Genomic DNA, 21,410 nt, shown 5'->3' on the forward strand with positions numbered 1-21,410 from the left:
ATGTTCTAGTTTTTGGATTTCTATGTTTTTTTTTGATGATTTCCAATTAGAGGCAGCTGGTCATCATTGTCTCTAATTGGAGATCATACTTAAGTAGTTGTTTTTCCCACCTGGGTTTGTGGGAGATTGTTTTTGAGTTAGTGTGTTTCACCTCTTCGTCACGGTTTGTTGTTTTTGTTCTTTAGTTTATTTGTATGTATTGCATAGTTTCACAGTTTAATAAAGAAAATGTGAAACGATACACACGCTGCACTTTGGTCCACTCCTTCATCATACGACAACCGTGACAACGGTAACATACGCACTATACACACACGCCTTCATTTTTCCATGAATTCCATTCCAGCCATTACAATGAGCCCATTCTTCTATTGCTCCTCCCACCAGCCTTCTCTGGTTCATGTGCTTACTATATATTACTCAGTATATACCATCATTGTCTTAATTATTTGTTTATTTTAGAGTATTTCTCTTTTTATATTTACTACTTGACTTATGCTCTGACAGGGTTGTCAAAATGCCGTAATTCACCTGTCAACATAGATTTATCAGACAGCAGCCCAAGACAAAAAAAGAGAATCTTGTATGTTTCTCATAAACGTACTGTACAATGCAGACTGTGTGGTTATAACCCAGTGGAGTCCTCCTGGCCCACATGTACAGGAGGAGCAGAGTCAAGCCCACATGTACAGTAGCTTACTCATCAACATCCTTCCTACGCTCCACTGTAGCCCCAACCCCTCTCAAGGTCTGTGTAGGTAACAGCTCCTGTAGCACCCTTAGCGGTGTTGGCAAAAAGTGGATGTTTCTGGTTTTCAGGGTTGCAGTATTTTCAACCTAACTTCCGTTTACCCTGAAAACAGAAGTAGTGACTTCGCTCAAGCGTCTTTCTACACCCACTACGTTAGATAACTCCAGGAGAGACACAGGAGAACCTGTGTCTCTCCTTCTCCCCCAAGGGTCGAATGAGAACTGTAGACCCACCTTGTGTATTTACAGTGACGGAAAAGTATTCAGACACCCTGACTTTTTCCACATTTTGTTAGGTTACAGCCTTATTCTTTCGCCTCATCAATCTACACATAATACAGCACAATGACAATGCAAAAACTCAGTACTTTGTTGAAGCACCTTTAGCAGTGATTACAGCCTTGAGTCTTCTTGGGTATGACGCTACAAGCTTGGCACACCTCTATTTGGGGAGTTTCTCCCATTTTTCTCTGCAGATCCTCTCAAGCGCTGTTAGGTTGGATAGGGAGCGTTGCTGCACGGCTATTTTCAGGTCTCTCCAGAGATGTTCAATCGGGTCCAGTCTAAAACCCCAAAGAGCAAGCAATGCAGAAGCACGGTGGCTAGGAAAAACTCCCTGGAAAGGCATGAACCAAGGAAGAAACCTAGAGGGGAACCAGGCTATGAGGGGTGGCCAGTCCTTGTCTGGTTGTGCCGGGTGAGGATTATAAGAGTACATGGCCATTAAGATGTTTAAACGTTCATAGATGACCAGCAGGGTCAAATACTAGTCCCAGTGGTTATAGAGGGTGCAACAGGTCAGCACCGAGAGAGAGAGAGAGAGATGATGTGTATCTAGTTGTTAGTCCAATGCATGCTTCCCTTCATTCCACTGGCCTGACAAAGATCCACATTCTGGGTTGGTGATTGTGAAGACCAGGTAATCTGATGCAGCACTCCATCCCTCTCCTTGGTCAAATACCCCTTACACAGCCTGGAGGTGTGTTTTGGGTCATTGTCTTGTTGAAAAACAAATGATAGTCCCACTAAGCGCAAACCAGATGGGATGGCGTATCGCTGCAGAATGCTGTGGTAGCCATGCTGGTTAAGTGTGTCTTGAATTCTAAATAAATCACTAGTGTCACCAGCAAAGCACCATCACACCTCCTCCTCCATGCTTCACGGTGGGAACCACACATGCGGAGATCATCTGTTCACCTACTCTGCATCTCACAAAGACACAGCGGTTGGAACCAAACACCCACAGCGGTGTTTGGTTGGAACCAAACACCCCCAGCGGAACCCACAGCGGTTGGACCAAAGGACAGATTTCCACCGGTCTAATGTCCATTGCTTGTGTTTCTTGGCCCAAGCAAGTCTCTTCTTCTTACTGGTGTTCTTTAGTAGTGGTTTCTTTGCAGCAATTCAACCATGAAGGCCTGATTCACGCAGTCTACTCTGAATAGTTCATGTTGAGACGTGTCTGTTACTTGAACTCTGTGAAGCAACTCTGTAACTCTAATGAACTTATCCTCTGCAGCAGAGGTAACTCTGGGTCTTCCTTTCCTGTGGTGGTCCTCATGAGAGCCAGTTTCATCATAGCGCTTGATGGTTTTTGCAGCTGCACTTAAAGAAACTTTCAAAGTTCTGATCTTCATGTCTTGACTGACCTTCATGTCTTAAAGTAATGAAGGACTGTCGTTTCTCTTTGCTTAATTGAGCTGTTCTTGCCATAATATGGACTTGGCCTTTTTCCAAATAGGGCTATATTCTGTATATCACCCCTACCTTGTCACAACATAACTGATTGGCTCAAACGCATTAGGAAGGAAAGAAATTCCACAAATGAACTTTTAACCAGGCACACGTGTTCCAGGTGACTACCTCATGAAACTGGTTGAGAGAATGCCATGAGTGTGCGAAGCTGTCATCAAGGCAAAGGGTGGCTACTTTGAAGAATATCAAATATATTTTGATTTGTTTAACACTTTTTTAGTTACTACATGATGTCTTCACTAATATTCTACAATGTAGAAAATAGTAAACATAAAGGAAAATGCTTGAATGAGTAGGTGTGTACAAACCTTTTGTCTGGTACTGTACATACATAAAAACAATATATTTGTCAGACCTATACAAACACAGTGGACAATCTGGTACACACACCCACACACACCCCACTCATAGTCATACAGTCATACCCTCCTTCTTTGTCTCTGTCCACAGAAACTGTCTCTGGTAAAACCTGCTCCTGCCTTGTAATTCCATTGAGCAAGAATCTACTCCTTTGTTGTCATTAGGATAAGGATAACAGCAGTGGAGTAATTTGCTTAATTAAAAAATATATATATATCCACTGAAAGCAAAACATAGTTTGTTTGTTATTCTGATCAGGAGAGGTGTATTTGCGGTAATGTTTTGGATTAAGAAGTGATAGTAAAGTAGTGAAGTGATAGTAATCATTCTACTCTCAAAAACATCCACAGTTGGGACATTTCTGGTTTTATTTATGTAACCAAAGGGAATGTAGTTCAGTCATTGTGTGTACAAATCACCCTCCTATAGCACCTGTCCCACCGGGCACATACTGGTTCAATCAACGTTGTTTCCACTTCATTTCAATGAAATTACATTGAACCAACGTGGAATGGACGTTAAATTGTCTGTGCTGGGGTATTGTTGACAAGTGCTGAAAAGGCACCCATTATAGCTATTTCAGATTCATGATGGTTTGTTCAATGTGTCAATTTGTACTTGTTCTTATCCAAATAAACTTTAAATAATACAATGTTTTTTATCTTACAACACATTCATACCTATGTGAAGTGAATTATGTTTAATCTTCATAGATAATCTAAGATATTGTAATTGTTTTTAGTCATTCCAATTATCTCTTTAGAAAACAACATTAAAATTCAGCTTCATTAACGTGTTTCTGCTGGCTGTGCATGAATCACAAATTGTGTCACCTACTTTCCATGACAGAACCAGTTTGGCCAGCATTGAAGAGAAAAGGTGGAGGGAGGGACAGAGGATTGGATACTAGCCTGTAGTGTGAATGGAGTTCAGATTCAGGCGGAGACACTGAAGCACAGGGAACGGACAGACTGGACAGAGACTTACCAAGCTATAGAATCTCTCCTGTAGAATTGACCCATATCCCAGTGAGGCCACCTCAGTCCCCGTTGAGGGCCACAGTGACTGTAGGCTTCCAAACACACAGATGGAACAAGACCAGGTAGGTGGATTTACTCTGTTCTATAACTCATCAGACATGTCCAATTGGCAACATTGACCTATTAACTTCGTAGGAAAAACTCTTAGGTTTGAAACAAAACATTGTCCGGTTTAGTTTTTACCTGATGTCCCTGCATGTTTGAGATACTTTTGGCCGTGTAGTGTATGTGGACACCCCTTCAAATTAGTGGATTCGGCTATTTCAACCACAACGTTGGTGACAGGTGTATAAAATCGAGTGCACAGCCATGCAATCTCCATAGACAAACATTGGCAGTAGAATGGCCCGTACTGAAGAGCTCAGTGATTTTCAACAAGGCACCGTCATAGGATGCCACCTTTCCAACAAGTCAGTTCATCAAATTTCTGCCCTGCTAGAGCTGACCCAGTCAACTGCAAGTGCTGTTACTGTAAAGTGGAAACATCTAGGAGCAACAACGGCTCAGCCGCGAAGTGGTAGGCCGCACAAGCTCACAGAACGGGACCGCCAAGTGCTGAAGCGTGTAGCGTGTAAAAATCGTCTGTCCTCGGTTGCAACACTCACTACTGAGTTCCAAACTGCCTCTGGAAGCAACGTCAGCACAAAAACTGTTCATCGGGAGCTTAATGAAATGGGTTTCCATGGCTGAGCAGCCGCTCATAAGCCTAAGATCACAATGCCAAGCGTCGGCTGGTGTGGTGTAAAGCTCGCTGCCATTGTACTCTGGAGCAATGGAAACGCGTTTTCTGGAGTGATGAATCATGCTTCAACATCTGGCAGTCCGACGGACGAATCTGGGTTTGGCGGATGCCAGGAGAACGCTACCTGCCCCAATGCATAGTGCCAACTGTAAAGTTTGGCGGAGGAGGAATAATGTTTTTTTTTTTTCATGGTTCAGGCTAGGCCCCTTAGTTCCAGTGAAGGAAAATCTTAACTCTACAGCATACAATGACATTCTAGAAGGTTCTGTGTTTCCAACTTTGTGGCAACAGTTTGGGGAAGGCCCTTTCCTATTTCAGCATGACAATGCCCCCGTGCATAAAGCGAGGTCCATATAGAAATGGTTTGTTGAGATCGGTGTGGAAAAACTTGACTGGCCTGCACAGAGCCCTGACCTCAATTCCATCGAACACCTTTGGGCTGAAATGGAACGCCGACTGCGAGTCAGGCCTAATCACCCAACATCAGTGCCTGACCTCACTAATACTCTTGTGGCTGAATAGAAGCTAGTCCCAGCAATGTTCCAACATCTAGTGGAAAGCCTGTGAGTGGAGGCTGTTAAAGCAGCAAAGCGAGGACCAACACCGTATTAATGCCCATGGTTTTGGAATAAGATGTTCGACGAGCAGGTGTCCACATACTTTTGGTCATGTAGTGGACATTATTTAAATGTATGGTTAGTGGAAGATTGAGGCATTTCCATTTGTATTTCATGGAATTGGATCCTGTATTTCAATTGTTTTTAGTAAATTCAATTGTGTTTCATTGATCAGTAATTTACCATTCTGGTCTGTGTCCACTGAGTAGATTTTCGCTCACTAGGGTCAATGTATTGGTGCAATCACTTCTCAGCGTTTCCCACATTACTCATAGCAAATCAAATCAAATCTAATTTTATTGGTCACATACTCATGGTTAGCAGATGTTAATGTGAGTGTAGCGAAATGCTTGTGCTTCTAGTTCCGACCATGCAGTAATATCTAACAAGTAATCTAACAATTTCACAACAACTACCTAATACACACAAGTGAATAAGAATATGTGCATATAAATATATGGATGAGCGATGACCGAACGGCATAGGCAGGATGCAGTAGATGGTATAGAGTACAGTATATACATATGAGATGAGTAATGTAGGGTATGTAAACATTATATAAAGTGGCATTGTTTAAAGTGACTTGATACATTTATTACATCCAATTTTTTATTATTAAAGTGGCTAGAGATTTGAGTCTGTATGTTGGCAGCAGCCACTCAATGTTAGTGATGGCTGTTTAACAGTCTGATGGCCTTGAGATAGAAGCTGTTTTTCAGTATCTCGGTCCCCGCTTTGATGCACCTGTACTGACCTTGCCTTCTGGATGATAGCGAGGTGAACAGGCAGTGGCTCGGGTGGTTGTTGTCCTTGATGATCTTTTTGGCCTTCCTGTGACATCGGGTGGTGTAGGTGTCTTGGAGGGCAGGTAGTTTGCCCCCGGTGATGCGTTGTGCAGACCTCACTACCCTCTGGAGAGCCTTGCGGTTGTGGGTGGAGCAGTTGCAGTACCAGGCAGTGATACAGCCCAACAGGACGCTCTCGATTGTGCATCTGTAAAAGTTTGTGAGTGTTTTAGATGACAAGCCAAATTACTTCAGCCTTCTGAGTTTGAATAGGCGCTGTTGTGCCTTCTTCACCACGCTGTCTGTGTGGGTGGACCATTTCAGTTTGTCCGTGATGTGTACGCCGAGGAACTTAAAACTTTCCACCTTCTCCACTACTGTCCTGTTGATGTGGATAGGGGGGTGCTCCCTCTGCTGTTTCCTGAAGTCCACGATCATCTCCTTTGTTTTGTTGACGTTGAGTGTGAGGTTGTTTTCCTGACACCACACTCCAAGGGCCCTCACCTCCTCCCTGTAGGCCGTCTCGTCGTTGTTGGTAATCAAGCCTACCAATGATTGAGTTGGAGGCGTGCATGACCACGCAGTCATGGGTGAACAGGGAGTACAGGAGAGGGCTGAGAACGCACCCTTGTGGGGCCCCAGTGTTGAGGATCAGCAGGGTGGAGATGTTGTTTCCTACCCTCACCAGCTGGGGGCGGCCCGTCAAAGTCCAGGACCCAGTTGCACAGGGAGGGGTCAGACCCAGGGCATTGCGCTTAATGACGAGTTTGGAGTGTACTATGGTGTTAAATGCTGAGCTGAAGTGGGGGGATGTACACGACTGTGATTATAATCGAAGAGAATTCTCTTGGTAGATAATGTGGTCGGCATTTGATTGTAAGGAATTCTAGGTCAGGTGAACAAAGGACTTGAGTTCCTGTATGTTGTTATGATCACAGCACGACTCGTTAATCATAAGGCATACACCCCCGCCCTTCTTCTTACCAGAGAGATGTTTGTTTCTGTCGGCGCGAAACCAGGTGGCTGTACCGACTCTGATAACGTATCCCGAGTGAGCCATGTTTCCGTAACACTGATGTGTGTGTGTGGTAGAATATTGTTAAGATCATCTCATGCACTTATAAACACACCTCCCATATCAATGTTTGTCATATACCACACCTGTAGCCTACAGTCTTTGTTAATCAGTTCTGCTGTTTGAACAAGCAGAACTTAATCAGCAACATCAGATAAACATTTTATCAAAATAAAATACAATGTTATTAGTCACATGTGCCGAATACAACAGGTGTAGGTAGACCTTGCAGTGAAATGCTTACTTACAAGCCCCTAACCAGCAATGCAGTTTAAAAAATACGAATAAGAATAAGAAATACAAGTTACAAGTTGTTAAAGAGCAGCAGTAAAATAACAATAGCGAGGCTATATACAGGGGGAACTGGTACAGAGTCAATGTGTGTAGTGGCACCGGTTAGTCGAGGTAATTGAGGTAATATGTACATGTAGATAGAGTTATTAAAGTGACTATGCATAGATAATAACAGAGAGTAGCAAATAGTCTGGGTAGCCATTTGACTAGATGTTCAGGAGTCTTATGGCTTGGGGGTAGAAGTTGTTTAAAAGCCTCTTGGGCTAGACTTGGCGCTCCGGTACCGCTTGCCGTGCGGTAGCAGAGAGAACAGTCTATGACTAGGGTGGCTGGAGTCCTTGACAATTTTTAGGGCCTTCCTCTGACACCGCTTGGTATAGAGATCCTGGATGGCAGGAAGCTTGGCCCCAGTGATGTACTTGTTCGTACGCACTTCCCTCTGTAGTGCCTTGCGGTCGGAGGCCGAGCAGTTGCCATACTAGGCATTGATGCAACCAGTCAGGATGCTCTCGATGGTGCAACTGTAGAAACTTTTGAGGATCTGAGGACCCATGCCAAATCTTTTCAGTCTCCTGATGGGGAACAAAATAGTAGGTTTCTTCCTTATCAAGAAGAGGAAACAATTTTAGGTAAACATTTCTGGTTACTGGCTTCAGACAATGACACTTTCTATTAATACCTTCTCCGTACCTTCTCCGCTATGCAATCTGGTTTCAGAGCTGGTCATGGGTGCACCTCAGCCACGCTCAAGATCCTAAACGACATCATCACCGCCATCGATAAGAGACATTACTGTGCAGCCGTATTCATCGACCTGACCAAGGCTTTCGACTCTGTCAATCACCACATTCTTATTGGCAGACTCGACAGCCTTGGTTTCTCAAATGATTGCCTCGCCTGGTTTACCAACTACTTCTCTGATAGAGTTCAGTGTGTCAGATCGGAGGGCCTGTTGTCCGGACCTCTGGCAGTCTCTATGGGTGTGCCACAGGGTTCAATTCTTGGGCCGACTCTCTTCTCTGTATACATCAATGATGTTGCTCTTGCTGCTGGTGATTCTCTGATCCACACCTACGCAGATGATACCATTCTGTATACTTCTGGCCCCTCTTTGGACACTGTGTTAACTAACCTCCAGATGAGCTTCAATGCCATACAACTCTCCTTCAACTGCTCTTAAATGCAAGTAAAACTAAATGCATGCTATTCAATCAATCACTGCCCGCACCTGCTCGCCCATCCAGCATCACTACTCTGGACGGCTCTGACTTAGAATACGTGGACTACAAATACCTGGGTGTCTGGTTAGACTATAAACTCTCCTACCAGACTCACATTAAGCATCTCTAATCCAAAATTAAATCTAGAATCGGCTTCCTATATTACAACAAAGCATCCTTCACTCATACTGCCAAACACACCCTTGTAAAATTGACCATCCTACCGATCCTAGACTTCGGTGATGTCATCTATAAAATAGCCTCCAACACTCTACTCAACAAACTGGATGCAGTCAATCACAGTGCCATCAGATTTGTCACCAAAGTCCCATACACTACCCACCATTGCGACCTGTACGCTCTCGTTGGTTGGCCCTCGCTTCATACTTGTCGCCAAACCCACTGGCTACAGGTTATCTACAAGTCTCTGCTAGGTAAAGCCCCGCCTTATCTCAGCTTACTGGTCACCATAGCAGCACCCACTCGTAGCATGCGCTCCAGCAGGTATAGCTCACTGGTCACCCCCAAAGCCAATTCCTCCTTTGGCCGCCTGTCCTTCCAGTTCTCTGCTGCCAATGACTGGAACGAACTGCAAAAATCTCTGAAGCTGGAGACTCATATCTCCCTCACTAGCTTTAAGCACCAGCTGTCAGAGCAGCACACAGATCACTGCCCCTGTACATAGCCCATCTGTAAACGCCCCATCTATCTACCTACGTCATCCCCATACTGTATTTATTTATTTATCTTGCTCCTTTGCAACCCAGTATCTCTACTTGCACATTCATCTTCTGCACATCTACCATTCCAGTGTTTAATTGCTATATTGTAATTACTTCGCCACCATGGCCTATTTATTGTCTTAACTTACCTCATTTGCACTCACTGTATGTAGACTTTTTGTTTTCTTTTGTTCTACTGTATTATTGACTGTATGTTTTGTTTATTCCATGTGTAACTCTGTTGTTGTATGTGTCGAATTGCTACGCTTTATCTAGGCCAGGTCGCAGTTGCAAATGAGAACTTGTTCTCAACTAGCCTACCTGGGTAAATAAAGGTGAAATAAAATAAAAAATAAAAAATAGCAGATTGATTTATAAGACATCAAATAATTTGAGAAATTGGAACTATTATTGATACAATGAAACTGGTGTCATAGTAACAATTCTAAGAAACATTCAGCTATTTTTTGAGATAAGAACAAGTGCATCCTTGGGGAACCTGTTGTCCTTCCTTGTGTTTAGCTGTTGATGTGTCCAGATCTATAATCACATGTTAGGTCATGGTGCATAACTGTCTGTTTGTGATTGCCTAAGTGTCCATCAGGCATGTGAATAGCAACAACAAAAAAACACAAGGGAACCTCACTGAGGAGACACTGGAGGTCCACAGGTCCAGTCTAGTATGGTTCTCTAATGGATGCTCCTTTTTCTGTCCACTGTACAATATGTCCTGTTTTTATAGGTTTGATCAGTTGTCTGAATGTGTTAGGGTGGTGTAGGATTCAGGCTAGAGCTAAGCTTCAGATGTCCATATTATATGCCTGCCTGTGTTTAGAAGTTGATCAGGTACATAGCCTACTAATGCCAATGAGAACCCACCTGACTCTCCTCTTCCTTCTCCCCTCAGAACAGTGACTGCCCACCCCCATACTACTCAGTAGCAGTGCCCACCCAGCCCCCTCCTGAGTATGGAGAGGTGGTGGGGGCCAGAGGGATGTCTGACCCCCCTTCTCAGCCTTACTACATCCCCCAGCCTATGGCACATGTAAATGTCGTCCATGTTTCCCAGGGCGCCCGTAAGTTCCTAGTGTTCCCTTCTACTTCTTCAATCCTTGATATGCAGTACATTCCTGCCCCTAACTATTTCTATGAGAGGGCGACATCTCTCTATCTCTGTAATGCAAATCTCTCTTTCTATATCCGAAACATTTCTCTTTCTTAATCCTGAGCTTTTTTGCCTCCCAACTTTGCCTCCCAACGTTATCAAACTGTAAACTGAAAAATGTCCCTGGTCTCCCCTTGCAGCCCAACGTCGCAAAAAGTGCTTATCATGTGGGAACCGTTGCTGCTGTTACGGAGGATCAGGAGGAACCACCCTACTGCTGGTCCTCCTCGCTATCGCTATCTGGCTGGGAGGTAACCCAACCAATAACTTACAGAGGACTCATACAGTACAACATTAAACTATATGGACATAATGTAATACAATAGAACATAATCTAACATGGACATAATGTAACTATTAAATATGTGTACATTTATGACAATCATAAATTCCATATTTAGGGTATCGTGTGAATGCAATATATATGATATTGTGTTGGTATGTATTAAGCATTACCATGGGGGCTTCCATGGCTCTGCATATCCTTTTACTAGTTCTCTTTGACCTTTGACCTCTGTCCAGTGCATTATGGCCCATCCCTGATGTCTGGCTCCCTGAGCGAGATGGAGAAAGACAGTTGCCCCTCCAACACAGTGGAGTGTGACGGCCGACGGGACTGCAAACTGGGCAGTGATGAGACCAATTGTGGTCAGTACCCTTGTCGCTACACCTAGTTTTTGTTGTCAGTAACAAAAATAGAAGCAAAACGCTGGGCACACCACGTCACTTCTATGTGGAAATGTGGGTCATATTTGGTTGAGGCGTTGATCGATGAGATTTCAACCTTTATTCACCCACTCAAAAAGACAGGCAGAAGTTTGTTGAATTCCCAATGTTATATGACTATGCTTTCAACCATTTAAAAGCACAACCAAATTCCAATGGAAAAGTTTGGTTTAGTCAGATTTCTGGTTAAGTTGGCAACTAAATGTTTTATCACTGCACTTTCAACAGTTTAAAAGCACAACAAAGTTCAAATGGGAATGCCATGTCAGATATGTTGTATTTATTACAACAGATGAATGTGTATCATTGTACTTCATCTAATAGCACAACCAAATGACCTGGGTTGTAGTTGATCAATGCTGTTCAAGATTCTGCATAGATTATTACAGCAAATGTGAAGAGCTGCAACCTTTGCATGTTAGCTTGAACATGCACGCTTTCTATTATCACATAAAAATACATTTATAGTTACAGTAGCTAATCTCAAAATGTGGCCATTGATGTAATGCTCATTTTCAGGCTGAATAAATGCTGTTACATTGATTTGTAAGATAGTCTTAACTTTAAACTTGACTTTATAGTCTTAACTTTATAGTCTTAAATTAAATTGTGTTTGGTTGATAACACAACCAAATATAAATATTTAATTGATATCTAATGCTTGGATAGTTTAATCTGAACCACTGGCTTAATCCTATTCTTTACTTTAAAACAAATCATTTGTTAACTTGTTGACTAGGCTGTTTACTGTATTGGAAAAGTGATATTGAATTGTGTTTGGTTGTCAACAAATTCCAGTTTGTCTAGAATTATGTCTCCATCTCAACCAAGAATCTAAATTAAATCAAGCTTCCTTTAAAGTGCATTTAAAGTTTGATTTATTACTATTCTTTAACTTAGATTTTTGTTTGAGATGGAGACTTGAATCCAACATATAAATTATTAATATGTAGACAAATTGGAATTAAAACCAGACTAAGTCAGTGGCACAGATGGAACTATCCAAGCAGAAAATACAGTACATCGCCTTCAAATGTTGATATTTGGTTGCATATCGAACTAAATTCAATTCAATATTCAGTTTGTCTACAAATTAATAATTGATATGTTGGATTCACGTCGCCATCTCAACCAAAAATCCAAGTTAAAGAATAGGACTAAATATAGTCTAATCAAACTTTAAATGCACTTAGAAAAATGTTGATTTGATTTTGACCTATTCGTTAACTTGGATTTTTGGTTGCGCTGGAGATGTGAATACAACATATTAATGATTAACTTGGAGATTGAAGTTGAAATCAACTAAAGCTTGTATGCCCTAGGCCTATATGTGTTGTCTATTTTTAGTTGAACCCTGGGTTGAATTGAAACAATAGCTGTTGATGACTTTGCAAATGCTATATAGGCCAAAATAGTATCATTGATGATATTTGACTTATAAAGTATGGTTACATTTAATTTTCTCTGTTAAATCTACTCTTTGGAATGACTTTAATATATTTAGTTATTAAGAGGTCTCTCAAAAATCCTTCTCATGATCGCACATTGGTACATGTAGTAGTCAGTGCCAAATATTCAAGCTTATCAGGGCTTGGTTAAAACCTTGGATGGGAGACCAACTGAATAGCTGTATGTCAACTTTCAAGGAGGAGGTGCTGCCCAGCCTCTGAAGGCACTGATATACAGTATATCACAGCCTTCAGATAGTATTCCTATACCTTGACTTATTCCACATTTTGTTGTTCTAAAATTGATTAAATAGATTTTGTTCTCATCCATCTACACACAATACCCCATATTGACAAAGTAAAAACATGTTTTTAATAAGTTATTGTATTTGTATGATGAAATACAGAAATATCTCATTTACATAAGTATTTTACACCCCCGCTCGATACGATAGGATCACCTTTGGCAGCGTTAACAGCTTGCATATTATTATTTTTTAAATTCTTCAAGCTCTGTCAAGTTGGTTGTTGATTATTGCTAGACAGCCATTTTCAAGTCTTGCCATAGATTTTCAAGACAATTTAAGTCAAATTTGTAACTAGGCACCTCAGGAACATTCAATGTCGTCTTGGTAAGCAACTCCAGTGTATATTTGGCCTTAAGTTTTAGGTCATTGTCCTGCTGATAGGTGAATTTGTCTCCCAGTGTCTATTGGAAAGCAGACTGAAACAGGTTTACCTCTAGGATTTTGCCTGTGCTTAGCTCCATTCCATTTATATTTGGTCCTTGCCAATGACAAGCATACCCATAACATGATGCAGTCACCACATTGCTTGAAAATATAAAGAGCGGTACTCAGTGATGGGTTGTGTTGGATTTGCCCCAAACATAACGCTTTGTTTTCAGGACATGAAGTACATTTCTTTGCCACCTTTTTAGCAGTTTTACTTTAGCGCCTTATTGCAAACAGGATGCATGTTTTGGAATATTTGTATGGTGTACAGGCTTATTTCTTTTCCCTCTGTCGATTAAGTAAGTATTGTGGAGTAACTACAATGTTGTTGGTCCATCCTCAGTTTTCTCCTATCCCAGCCATTAAACTCTGTAACTGTTTTAAAGTCACCATTGGCATCATGGTGAAATCCCTGAGCGGTTTCCTTCCCCTCCGGCAACTGAGTTTGGAAAGATGCCTGTATCTTTGTATTGATACACCATGCAAAGTGTAATTGATACCTTCACCATGCTCATTGGGATATTCAATATATTTTTGTTTTACACAAGTACTAATAGGTGCCCTTCTTTGCGAGGCATTAGAAAACCTCCCTGGTCCTTGTGCTTGAATCTGTGTTTGGAATTCACTGCTCGACTGAGGTGCATTATAGATAATTGTATGTGTGGGTACAGAGATGAGGTAGTCATTCAAAAATCATGTTACACAATTATTGCACAATGAGTGAGTCCATGCATCTATTATGTGACTTGTTAAGCACATTTTTACTCATAAACATGTTTAGGCTTGCCAAAACAAAGGGGTTGAATACTTATTGACTCAAGACATTTCAGCTTTGAATGTTTTATTAATTTCAGAAAAATTCTAAAAATGTAATTCCACTTTGACATTATGGGATATCGTGTGTAGGCCAGTGACAACACATCTCAATTTAATCCATGTTAAATTCAGGCTGTAACACAACAACATGTGGAAAAAGTCTAGGAGTCTGAATACTCTCTGAAGGCAAAGTATATCGAAGAACTGATGTTGTTTCAAATGTACACATTCAAGGTTTGTCTATGTTCAAAAATGGTTACAATGATGACATAATCCTGTGGTTGAAATTTTCCCCTTAAAAGAACAGTTGATGATAAAAAATAAAAAAAATCTATGTATTTTCCACGTAGATTCCACATCACAATGCATTGACAAATTACGTTTTAACAACATTAATTCAACCAGTTTGTGTCCAGTGGGAACCTTTCTAGATGTGTAATGGATTTGTAATGTTCTGGGTGATGAATCTGTGTGATCCTGTGAGGTTCTAACTGCTGAGTCATGTATTTGTGTGATTCAGTGATGTGCTAATTGAGTGATGTTCTAGTTGAGTGATGTTCTAGTTGAGTGATGTTCTAGTTGAGTGATGTTCTAATTGAGTGATGTTCTAGTTGAGTGATGTTCTAGTTGAGTGATGTATCTGTGTATCATCCAGTAAGGTTCGGGTCGAAAGGGGGTCTCCAGGTGAAGACAAGCAGCGCTGGTAATTTCCTCCCTGTGTGTTACAGTGGCTGGAACAAGGGCCTGGCTGACCAGACCTGTGCTCAACTAGGCTTCAGAGTGTAAGATCTTCCCCTCTTTTGCTGTCCTCTTGTGGTCGAAAGGCTGAACTGTGCAAACCTGTTCAACCATACCTGTCAATGGGTTTAGTGTGTTAGGTTGTGATGTCGGGACGTGTACATAAACTTCTCTCTACATCTACTTATTTAGGAGTCATAACACTAGCAGGGTGAAAGCTGAGTCCTCTACCACTCTCACTGTGACAGGGAAGACCTCCAACACCATCCAGGATAAGGTGTCAGTAAGGTAAGTGCTTCTGAACACACTCGTCAACAGCTCTTTGCATATTATGCAAAGTGCCATATCAATTATTACCCAAGAACAGGCTTAAACATTAAGAACACCTGCTCTTTCCATGACATAGACTGACCAGGTAAATCCAGGTGAAAGCTTATCCAGGTGAAAGCTTATTGATGTCGCCTTCTAAATCTACTTCAATCAGTAAAGATGAAGGGGAGGAGACAGGTAAAAGAAGAATTTTTATGTCATAAGACAATTGAGACATGGATTGTGTGTGTGTACCATTTAGAGGGTGAATGGGCAAGGCAAAAGATTTAAGTGCCTTTGAACGGGTATGATATTAGGTGCCAGGCGGTCCGGTTTGTGTCAACAACTGCATCTGTTTTTCATGCTCAACAGTTTCCTGTGTGTATCAAGAATGGTCCACCACCCAAAGGACATCCAGCCAACTTGACACAACTGTGGGAAGCATTTGAGTCAACATGGAGCAGCATCCCTCTGGAACGCTTTCGACACCTTGTAGAGTCCATGCCCGGACGAATAGTAGCTGTTCTGAGAGCAAAAGGGGTTGCAACTCGATATTAGGAAGGTGTTCCTAATTTTTGGTATACTCAGTGTATATTATATCACACACTAAGTAAGCCTCTTCTTGGGCCATCAAATCAATGTTTATTGGTCACGTGCTCAGGATACAGAGTGTAAAGGGTACAGTGAAATATTTACTTGCCAGCTCTCCTCAACAGTGCAGCACACAAAATAATATTCACAAATAAGTAATAAAAAAGTAGTAAAAAAATGGAGATGTAAATATATACAATATAAACTATGAAATGTGCTAAAGTGAATTGTGACATGGTTGAGCATCTTAAAATGAATAGCATTAAATTGTAACAGCAATTATGACTGTGCATGTGTGTGGGTGTGAGAGTGGGTGAGTGGAGACCCAGCTAGCACATAACGTTCTGAGAACCATATGTTTCTTAGAGCTTGGTGAGAGCGTGGCTGTCCTATGGTTATTTTGCATACAACCTTCTGGGAATGGTGCAGGATACCTAGCTAGCACTGAAATTCCCACGTCTGAGAACCATACGGAATTTCAGAACTTCAGCATAATGTTTCCTACAGGTTTCCTCCTGGTTCTATTTAAAGTAATGTTCTCAAATTGTTCCGGGAACATTAAGAAACAACGTTCTTCTGTGGGAGTTTCAGTACTTCCGCATAACATTTTCTGCAGGTTTCCTCATGGTTCGATTTGAAGTCATGTCTCAGAACATTAAGACAAATTTCCATAAATAACACAAGAAACATTAGTATTGTTCAAAAAACGTTCTAAGAATGTTATTTTAAAAAATGCATTCCTTTCTTAGCGTCAACAAACTATTTTTATTCTCTATCTTGTTAAATGTGTTCAGGTGTATTGGCCGTGCCCACTAATTGTCCACACCTAATCTTAATGAGCTAGTTTCCTTAAAAATTGGGTCTGTTTGAATAAACTAAAATTAACAGCTTTGCATGTGTTAAAAACATGCCATTTTAACACCATTCTATGTTGTAGAATAATAGTGACGACATCAAAACTATGACATATAGCACATGGAATCATGTAGTAACCAAAAAAAGTGTTAAACAAATCAAAATAGATTTTAGAATCTTCAAAGTAGCCACCATTTGCCTTGATGACAGCTTTGCACACCCTTGGCATTCTCTCAACCAGCTTCACCTGGAATGTTTTTCCAACAGTCTTGAAGGAGTTCCCACATATACTGAGCACTTGTTGGCTGCTTTTCCTTCACTCTGTGGTCCAACTCATCCCAAACCATCTCATTTGGGTTGAGGTCAGGTGATTGTGGAGGTCACGTCATTTGATGCAGCACTCCATCACTCTCCTTCTTGGTCAACACAGCCTGGAGATGTGTTGGATCATTGTCCTGTTGAAAAACAAATGATAGTCCCACTAAGCGCAAACCAGATGGGATGGCGTATCGCTGCAGAATAGTGTGGTAGCCATGCTTGTTAAGTGTACCTTGAATTCTAAATAAATCACTGACAGTGTCACTAGCAAAGCACCATCACACCTCCTCCTCCATGCTTCACGGTGGGAATCACACATGCGGAGATCATCTGTTAACCTACTCTGCGTCTCACAAAGACACAGATTTCCACTGGTCTAATGTCCATTACTCGTGTTTCTTGGCCCAAGCAAGTCTCTTCTTATTGGTGTCATTTAGTAGTGGTTTCTTGGCAGCAATTTGACTATGAAGGCCTGATTCACGCAGTCTCCTCTGAATAGTTGATGTTGAGATGTGTGAAGAGGCGCAGGTGTGAAGAGTCAGTGCAATAGCCTCTTAAGATGCAGGTGGTAACATGGAGAGAGCAGTCCGTGGCTGGGGTCACTGGAGTCCTTGGCATTCTTCCGGGACTTTCTCAGACACCACCTGGTCATCATTCACTATGTCACTTCTCATATACTATATGTTATGATAAGATACCAAAAGTATCAAACAGAGCCAAGTATTTGATCATTAGATGGAGTAAGTGGGGAAGACAAAGAAAACATGTGACCTCATTGGTGACCTGATTTACTGTGACTTTCTTTCTGTGTTCTGTAGCTCATCCTGCCCTAACAATGACACTGTCTCCCTGCAGTGTATCGGTGAGTAACGATCTTTACATTCTCGCAGTTAATGCACAAAGGCAACCATCGGTCTTTCAAGCTCGATAAAGATATTAATCTCGCTCTCCTGATGAACAGAGGACAAATCCCCATACTGTATTAGCACTACGGATCGACTCACTCCCTCTCTCTGTCCCCATGGTAGACTGTGGCAGGCAGCAGTCGTCCAGAATCATAGGGGGATCAGCAGCGAATCTGGGCGATTGGCCTTGGCAGGTCAGCCTCCACTTTCAGGGCTCTCACACCTGCGGGGGCACGCTGATCGCTCCTGACTTTGTGGTGACAGCAGCCCACTGCTTCCCCAGGTCAGTACAACAGACAACACCGCAGACAATGGACAATGAACTGTAATGAAACAATGTAAAGCAGAACAGTAATGACGATACAAAACAGAACATATAGAAAACTCTTGAAACCTAACAATGCTAAGACAAAAAACAACTGGGATATAACAAGGACAGAACAGAGCTGGAACTGAATAAAGCTAACTGAAGGGAGCTAGCTAAGACTGCACAGTGCTTAGGCTGAACAGTGATCAGTGAAGACAGTGACCTAACAACTCTACTCTCTCTAGGATGGTCTCATCGTACCTGGTGCCCAATAACTGGCGTGTGTATGTGGGCATGGTTTCTCAGATGGTGCTGCCTCGCCCTTATATGGTGGAGAAGATCATTGTCCATGAGAGCTACGATGACAAAACCAACGACAATGACATCACCCTTCTCAAACTCACACAGCGTGTAGACTACTCCAGTGAGTTCACCTTTAACCTAACAATATATTATATGATTATTTATACCACCTTTAGCATCATAACGTGTCTATGTTTGTTATTTCAGAAAACATCCAGCCTGTGTGTCTGCCTGCCTATGACAAGATCTTCTCCCCTGGAACAAGATGTTGGACCTCTGGATTTGGGACAACAGAAGCGGGGGCAGGTGAGTGACCCATGCTGTGACAGTTCGGGGCTGATTGGCAGATGTGGGACCAAGTCATTGTTTTATAAGTCACAAGTAATTCTCAAGTCTTAGCACTCAAGTCCCAAGTCAAGACAGGCAAGTAACAAGTCAAGTCTCAAGTCCTAAACTTTGAGTTTCGAGTCCTAAACAAGTCATAATGTGCTCTTCACCAAATGTAAAACCATTTCATATTTTTAAAAAGAGTAATAGTTAGTATTTTACATTTACACAAATCATGAATGCTTTTAAAAATATCTATGTATTCATTACTTTCCAAATAAACTTTATATTTCCATGGAAATACATGGGTAGCCATGAGAAAGCCCCCCCCCCCCCCTCCCCAATAGTGATCAACTATCGAGGATCGCTATGGGGCGCAATCGGGCGATGTAGGCTTGTACACAATCGCCCAACCTTCACACACACACACTCTCTGTGTGGTTACAGTAGGCTAACGTATGTCAATGGTTATAGGAACAGTAGAAACATCAGGCAGCCAGGCTACCAACTGCCTAGCCAGTTGTAGCTCAATCTTGGGTGCAATGATCACGTTCCCGCACTGACTGACTGTGTGGAGGCTCATTGATTTAACGTTACGTTAGCCTACATGATACACTAGTAAAGTAATAAAATATATAGCTGTCGGCTAAATTAGCCACGACTTAACGTTCTTTGTGCAGCTTCAAATGTCGAACAAAGTTGGAAATTGTTGCGCCTCCATCTGTAATTTTCTTCCCGCATGTTTTGCAAGTTGCAATCCGTTTTTTGTTGATACAGCGTAGTCTTTATATCCGAAAATAATAATTTGCGGTATCATCTTTCCAAGGGCTCCATCTGAATTCACCCGCCGACGTTCCTCTGCACTGCCAGGCACAACTTTTTCTCAGCTGGTACAATTTGATTGGCTGCTGTCCGATTCAAACTGTAATCCGTTATATGAAGAGTTGATGCGCTGCACACTTTTTTTAATAGCATAATTTTAAATATTTGAGCTTGGGACGGTATTAAGTCAGGTCGAGTCATAAGGCTCAAGTCCAAGTAAAGTCACGAGTCATTGGTGTTAAAGTCAAAGTCGAGTTGCAAGTCATCATATTTGTGACTCGAGTCCACACCTCTGCTGATTGGCATTGGGATGAACAAGCAGGGGGAAAGAGAAATATGATAGAAAACATGATGCAATCTGGTGTGATATTCTAAATTGTTGCATGTCATTTGTTTGCTGTTTAGCTCGTGGCTCCACGATTCTTATGGCGGTGACTGTGGACATCATTGACTCCAGCACGTGTAACAGTAACACAGCGTACAATGGTATGGTCTCTCAGAACATGTTCTGTGCTGGAGACATGAAGGGAGGCAAGGACTCCTGCCAGGTGAGTGGGACACTAAAACCAATCAGGCAGTAGCTACTTCCACATAGTTTCTTACATGAAGTCCACAAATCTTACCCTGTGTCTCTCTCTTCCCTCCTTCCCTTCTCTGCTGTTTCTTCTCTCCCTCTTCTTCTCCCCCTCCCCCTACCACTCCCTCCCTCCTCTAGGGGGACAGTGGTGGTCCCCTGGTGTGTAAAGACTCAGACCAGCTCTGGTACCTGGCGGGGGTGACCAGCTGGGGGATTAGCTGTGGCAAGAGAGACAGCCCGGGGGTCTATAGTCGTGTCAGCCGCCTGCTGCCCTGGGTCTACAGTAAGATGCAGGTAAGGAAAGGAGCTCCCCGGACCACTGGGAAGAGAATGCTCAGGCAGAAAACCTCAGCACCGGGGTGGTATTCAATCAATAATTAAGTTCATTTTCACCAGTACTGCTTCAGAGGGTACTCATATCCATCTTCATCTTTAAATGTCAGAATGAAGGTTGAGATAGGATGGCGTTATTAGTATGATGATCCTGAACATGTTCATTCACTCTCCACCTCCCAGCAAGCAATACCGTGATGTGACCACAGCTGCTGTCTTCCAAGGACGCTCAACATGTATTTTGGACCTGACAATGAGATTGAGACTGGTGTGAAACCTGCAACACTGGCAGGGAATGGAAGGCTCGTCACGTTACGTGCCTTTAAGCCTATATATGTTTTGTTTTTTTGTATTTATTTATTGTTGTCAGCAGCTTGCAATAAATATTTTTCTATGTGATATCTGCTGTCTTATAATGTTGATCATGTAGACTAGGATCCATTTTTGCATGTATTTGATCATTGTTCTCCGGAAACAGTGTTGAGCATATTTGTGCAATACTCTGAGGAATATATTTCACTCACACTGCAACCTCTTCTAAAACGAATAACCTGTCTCCGATTATACCCCATCTTCACATAAACCTTACTGCTGTGCCTGTTTCTTATTGTTGGGGGCTTACAGGTACATTATCCATTTTAAAACCTGTACCCGTAGACTGGTAGTTTTTTTGGACTTGTGGTTTCTTCAAAAGAAGAAAAACTGTAAGAAATACATACAGATTTTATAATAAATTCAGCATAAACAGGAAAAGACAAAGACGTGGACCTCCACCC

General features: G+C 42.0%; 1 protein-coding gene across 1 annotated transcript; it reads left to right on the plus strand.

Moving 5' to 3' along the window:
- Nucleotides 1-3,770: 3,770 nt before the first annotated feature.
- Nucleotides 3,771-21,033, plus strand: tmprss13b (transmembrane serine protease 13b). Its single transcript, XM_014196941.3, has 13 exons — nucleotides 3,771-3,967; nucleotides 10,268-10,436; nucleotides 10,666-10,776; nucleotides 11,048-11,173; nucleotides 14,905-15,031; nucleotides 15,180-15,275; nucleotides 17,879-17,922; nucleotides 18,089-18,248; nucleotides 18,518-18,696; nucleotides 18,783-18,881; nucleotides 20,130-20,272; nucleotides 20,440-20,595; nucleotides 20,818-21,033. Exons 1-13 carry the CDS (start codon nucleotides 3,953-3,955, stop codon nucleotides 20,830-20,832), a joined length of 1,440 nt encoding a protein of 479 aa, XP_014052416.1. The 5' UTR covers nucleotides 3,771-3,952; the 3' UTR covers nucleotides 20,833-21,033.
- Nucleotides 21,034-21,410: the final 377 nt, after the last annotated feature.

This window comes from Salmo salar, chromosome 04, assembly GCF_965601325.2.
Source record: "Salmo salar chromosome 04, fSalSal1, whole genome shotgun sequence".
Lineage (NCBI taxonomy): Eukaryota > Metazoa > Chordata > Actinopteri > Salmoniformes > Salmonidae > Salmo > Salmo salar.

Bases quoted from the DNA above. Each gene is read 5' to 3' on its own strand.
- tmprss13b (XM_014196941.3), top strand. The intron at 15,276-17,878 runs GTAAGTGCTTCT...TGTGTTCTGTAG, and splicing joins CAGGATAAGGTGTCAGTAAG to CTCATCCTGCCCTAACAATG. The intron at 18,697-18,782 runs GTGAGTTCACCT...TTGTTATTTCAG, and splicing joins ACAGCGTGTAGACTACTCCA to AAAACATCCAGCCTGTGTGT.